This window comes from Pipistrellus kuhlii, unplaced genomic scaffold (genome assembly GCF_014108245.1).
Source record: "Pipistrellus kuhlii isolate mPipKuh1 unplaced genomic scaffold, mPipKuh1.p scaffold_m20_p_21, whole genome shotgun sequence".
NCBI classification, from domain to species: domain Eukaryota; kingdom Metazoa; phylum Chordata; class Mammalia; order Chiroptera; family Vespertilionidae; genus Pipistrellus; species Pipistrellus kuhlii.
In genome coordinates, this window is record NW_023425520.1 from 10603994 (window position 1) to 10609993 (window position 6000).

The 6000-nt window shown below is 46.0% G+C and overlaps 1 protein-coding gene across 2 annotated transcripts in view; it reads left to right on the forward strand.

Annotated features, from left to right (window-relative positions):
• Positions 1-593, forward strand: part of RUFY1 (RUN and FYVE domain containing 1) — a 62875-nt gene extending 62282 nt beyond the window's left edge. For both annotated transcript variants that reach the window (XM_036450363.2, XM_036450360.2), the window contains one exon: positions 141-593. In XM_036450363.2, coding sequence (XP_036306256.1) covers positions 141-284 — 144 coding nt within the window. In that variant the 3' untranslated portion in view covers positions 285-593. The remainder of the gene's footprint in view (positions 1-140) is intronic.
• The last annotated feature ends 5407 nt before the right edge of the window (positions 594-6000 follow it).

Here is a 6000-nt window from a genome sequence, read left to right on the forward strand (position 1 = left end):
GGTTATAAGTAGCTAAAGGATCCCCCACACCCATCTAGAGGAAGCCCTTCCAAACTGGCGTCTGGGGGAGGGGCCTGGAAGTAGCGTCTGCACGGGGGGCAGGGAGCTCGCTGTCCCTAACTGCCTCTCCTGTCCTCCAGCACCACTGCCGCAACTGTGGCCACATCTTCTGCAACACGTGCTCCAGCAGCGAGCTGGCCCTGCCCTCCTACCCCAGGCCCGTGCGTGTGTGCGACAGCTGCCACTCGCTGCTCCTGCAGCGCTGCTCCTCCACCGGCTCCTAGGCCCGGCGCGCGGGCTCAGGCTGGAGCTCGTTCCCAAGAGAAGCTGGGGAAGAGCAGTTCCTGGTCACGGCCAGCACTTCGGCGCTGAGTGAAATGAACTCTGGGCTGAAACTTCCTTCTCCCTGGCTGCATCACGGCTCAGGGTCAGTGACTTCTGGATCTGATACAGAGCTAGCCTCTCTCGCAGCAGTGTAGTCAGTCCCACTCCCCCCAACCCCGACTGCCCTGTGTGCCTTCCCTGCTGGAGTCAAACAGGCCTTTCACACCCTGTACGTCACACCTCCCCCCAGTGCAGAAAATAAAGGAGCTGTGTCCCCTTGCGTTAGCTTCTGAAGACACCTCAAACAGGCTCCATTTTGAGGCCTGCTGTGCTCTGCACTCAGATGAGCCAAGGACAACTGGGCCATTAAGTCCATTGGGGAGTTTGGGAAGTGACCTGTCGACAAAGCTCCTGACAGATGGAGACACCTGTGGGGAAGCACCTTGGGGTTTGTGTTTCAGAAGCACTGTCAGGACAGGTGTGAGCTGTGAAAACTGGCCCAGAGCACATGCTCACCCCCCTCCTCCAGTCAGTCCATTTGTGGGCTGGGCTTCAGCCTTCTCCCGCCTCAGCGCACTCCCCTTACTGGCCCTCATCTTCCTTATTGCCTGTCTGTACCTCCCACCAGCTGCCAGCCCCTATCGGAAGCCCTGCTCAAGGTTCCCAGCTACTCCCCAAAATGCATCTTTGTTACGGATGGAAAACAGGCTCAAGCTGCAGGTTTTCACACCTTACCCTGAGCTTTTTAATTACCCACTCTTCCCCAACATTTACATCCTGCTGCTCACGCAGGTCTGGCACTAGAGATTGTTGTCTTCAGTGCACCCATTTGTACTCCAGCTTGCTGGAGACCTTAAGCAAGTCACTTCCCTTCTGAGCCTTAGCTCTCATCTGCACACACACAGGTAGCAGCCCAATACCTCCCCCTCATGATCTATTCAGAAGGCTCAGCAAGCACGTGACATGCCCACCACTGTGCCACAGAGTGCTCTTCCCTAATCACACCTATTTTCTCCTCCAACCTGATCCACCTCCTAACCCCAAGCAACAAATGTTCAAGCATTGTTCACAAAGAATCCTTGGGCCAGTTACCAATATTTAGCTCATGGAAAATTTTTCACTCAGACACCAGATACACACCTGAACTTTGGCAACCTTCTCTAACCTGGGCAGTGACAGACACCCTAAGGCAGCATGGCGACTTGTGTCTGGAGGTTCTGGTCATTCCCAACAAGCTCCAGGATGCTGGCCCACGGAACCTAAGATTCCTCAGAACCAGATCGTTCTTACTAGCTTTACTCAACATTTCTAGTTCTTTCACTTCCTCAGTGTTTTCAACAAAAATGTTCTTTATGTAAAACAAATTAACTGGAGAGAGAAACCAAGTTGGCGGCATAGGGTAGACACCCGAATGCAGCCTACCACAACAAATTTGAATTTAGAACTGAAAAACAGGGGAGGCATTGCCCTGAAGCGCCAGACGGCTGGCTGAGAGGAGGCTCTGCCATCTGGGAAGGAGAGAGAAGGCACGCTGAACCTCAGGAACTGTAAAGGTACGGAGAACTGTGTGCGCGAAAAGGCGCTGGCTTAATCCCAGTGCGGAGAGGAAGGGCCGGACCGAGATTGCTGCTGGCTTACTCCCTGCATGCAGAGAAGGTGGGCCAGGCTGAGTTCGCTACTGGCTTACACCTGGCGCGGAGAGGGCGAACAGCTAACGCGGCTGGCTTTCTTGTCCGATAGGAAAACAGAATCACCCTATTGCTCTGATAAACGGCCCCAGACGGAGAGGCCAGACTGTCAGGCAGTGGGCAGAGATCTCTTGGAGGTGTGTGAAGCCAGAGGCCATTACTGCGGGACTTGGGGAGGAGCCGAAGGGAAAACAAAGTTTGTCTGCACCAACCCGAGACTCCGCCCTACCTGTGGCTGAGCACAGAAGCTCTCCCAGAGGCTGGCTTTCTCTAAGGAGGGACTTGCAGAGGTGCGCACGCCTGCAACCAATCTTCCAAAACTCTCCACGAACAGGACTTTTCTAAGGCGAGACTGACAGGAAACCAAAGATTGTCTGCGCCACCCTGAGACCCTGCCCTATTCAAGCAGAATACGGAAACCCTCCTAGCTGAGACACTGCTGATCCTCACAGCCAATTGGCTTGGAGATCAACGCTTCCCAGTGATACCAACAATAAGCAAGGCTTAACAACAAGACTGCACACACAGCCCACAAAGGGCTACACCAAGACTGTCCACTGCAGGTAACTGGGAAGGCTGTGCTACTGGGCTCTACCAGAACACCCAGCACACAAAGCTATTCCATCAAATCAGGGAAACAACTAAAATGCAGACAAGAAGAAGGACACAAAGGAAGGAGATGGAGGAAAAGAAAAGATTGGACATTGAGTTCAAAACTACAGTTATAAGGTTATTCAACAATATCCTAAAAAAGGCCGATAAAATAAATGAGACCTATGAGGATATGAAAAGGGAGCAACTAGAAATAATAAGGGATCAATAAGAAATGAAGAAAACATTGTCTGAAATAAAAAATATACAAAGTCCTAAAAACAAACTGGAAGATCGCAAGAATCAAGACAAAGATTTAGAACACAAAGAGCCAGAGGACACTCCTCTGCAGAAGGGAGAAGATAAGAGAATCCAGAAAGTTGAAGATAGTGTAAGAAACCTCTGGGACAATTTCAAGCAAACCAACATCAGAATTATGGGGATTCCAGAAGAGAGAGAGCAAGATACCGAAAGAGTACTAGAAAAAATAGTGACAGAAAACTTCCCCCACCTGGGGAAAGAAATAGACTTACAAGTCCAGGAAGCCCGCAGAACCCCAAACAAAAGGAATCCAAGGAGGACCACACCAAGACATATCATAATTAAAATTCCAAGAGCAAAAGACAAAGAGGGAATATTAAAAGCAGCAAGAGAAAAGCAGGTAGTGACCTATAAAGGAGCACCCATAAGATTGTCAGCTGATTTCTCAACAGAAACCATGCAGGCCAGATGGGAATGGCAAGAAATATTCAAGGTGATAACAAGAACCTACAGCCAAAAATAATCTACCCAGCAAAGCTATCACTCAGAATCAAAGGACAGATAAAGAGCTTCACAAATAAAATAAAATAAAAATAAAAATAAATAAAAAAAAGCTAAAAGAGTTCACCACCACCAAACCAGAATTATATGAATTGCTGAAGGAGGTTATTTAGGAAGAGGAAGACGATAAAGATAAAAATTATGATCAACAAATACATAGTTATCAACAAGTGAATCTAAAAACCAAGGGAATTTAAAAATCTGATGAACAATATTAACTGGTGAATATAATAGATTCAGAGGTATGGAAGGGGAGTGGACTGACGATTCTCAGGGAAAAGGGGAGTGGGGGTGCGGGAAGAAACTGAACAAAAACTGTGCACCTATGGATGAGGACAATGGGGGATGGGGAAAGGACAGAGGGTGGGGTGGGAACCTGGTGAAGGGGAGCAATTGAGGGGGGGAAGAAGATCACATTTGTAATAATCTGAACAATCAACAATAATTTTTTAAAATAAAAAAAATAAAAAAACAAATTAACTGAAGAACTCAAGATGGAACCCACCTTGAGCCTTCTCAATACCAGGTATCTCCAATCCACACACGTTTAATAACTCAGCCAATACTAGGTTTAGACTAGCTGATCATCAGTGCTCACAATGAAAATTAATCATCTCTAAACTTGCTGGACAAGCGACATGATATATTCCAATTGCAACACTTGTGTGTCCATAGCTCTTTCCTGACAGTGCAGAGCAGCAAACAGTCCACCGAGAGCATGCAGCAGGGCCCACGCACTTCTCTGTGCGATGCTGCCACCTACAGACTTAGAACCGAGGAGGCCCACCCAACTAATCTCACCCAGGAATAAAGGAGAAAATCTTCAGCACTTGTCAGAGCAAAACGTACACACCAGGCTCCAAATAGTACAAGCCTTTACAGCTAATCAGTACAACTAAGGAGTCTGGAGCAAACAGCAACTTCCAGCTGGTGAGCTGCAAGAATTTTTAAAACATGCAATACCTGACTATTTTAGTCAAGGGCACTGACCTCTCTTCCCTTAGACCAGTGGTCAGCAAACTGCAGCTCGCGGGCCACATGCGGCTCTTTGGCACCTTGAATATGGCTCTTCCACAAAATACCATGGCCTGGGCGAGTCTATCTTGAAGAGGTGGCATTATATTGTAAGTTTTAAAAATTAGGCTCTCAAAAGAAATTTCAATCGTTGTACTGTTGATATTTGGCTCTGTTGACTAACCAGTTTGCTGACCACTGTCTCAGACTTTTAAATTTTAAAAATGACAACAGCCAACACAACAGCCATCTGGTACGAATGCCATCTTGAACTATAATAGGCCATATAACAGAATTGCATCCGATTGGCCAATTCTTGGTAGCAGAAATCTATAAAAGCATAATATGCTAATTAGATAGGACGTCCTTCTGGACAGAGCTGGGGCTGCAGCTGCAGGATGGAAGCAGCCACTAAGGCTGCATGGGAGCCTCTACTACTTAGGTCCGATGCACAGAATTCATGCAAGAGGCCTGCCTTTGCCCGGCTGCCCACAGGCACCCAGGACCAGGGCTGGCTTCCCTCCAGCTGCGGCTTCATTGGGAAGACATCCAATCTAATTAGCCTACCATCCTTTTATTATAGATAGGCAACTGGATTTTTTAGTCACTTTGAGCAAAAACAGTAGGCAATTACTAGTGTTGTTTTATAAACCTATCAAAAATCGTACCTTTTATCAGATTGGCAAAAAAACACACAAAACTATTCTTTGGTGTACCGAAGATTTTAATAGTTTGTATGCCATTAGATGAAAATTCACCGACCCTCTAGACTAGTGGGTGGTAGTTTCCAAACTGCAGTCTACACTTTGAATTCCTAATGCTAGAGTATTTTCTAGCAAATATCAAATTTTAGCCCTAATCTGCAATCTACCAGACTTTAAATAATGATTTACTTTCAGAAATATGTGGTCTTGCCCTAGCTGGTTTGGCTCAGTGGATAGTGCCTTGGTCCTGGGTTTGATTCAAGGGCATACACTCAACTTTCGGGCTCGATCCGCAGTAGAGGGTATGCAGGTTGATCAATGATTCTGATTTTTCTATCACCCTCTCCCTTCCTCTCTGAAATCAATTTTAAAAAGAAATAATGTGGTCTTTGAATTTTGCTCTTAAGTCGAGCATGTCAAACTCATGTCAAGCCCACAATGAATATTTTAGTGGCCCAGCCAATATAATGGTGAGAAACATTTTAATGTCATAACTTTTACAATATCCTGTTATAACGTTCACTAATGACTCTTTACTACAATCATGTTGCATTCATCTCCCTTAGGCTCAGGCACACCATTTCTCTCCACTAACAGTGAACACTTTAGCAGCTGATTGCCACATCATTAGTCTTGTACTAATTTGGTGTGCTCAACCAGAAAATATTTTGCTTCAGAGAAGAAAAATAGGTTTATTTGCATTATGCTCATTAATCTGTGCAGTTATTCAGCGCCTGGTAATGTTCAAGAAAAAAAATATCAAAATATTCTATTTTATATTAACTATTACTCACTTATTTCAGCCCTTTGTATTCAGCATGTCTCTACTGAAATAAACCTATGTTCTAATGAAAATT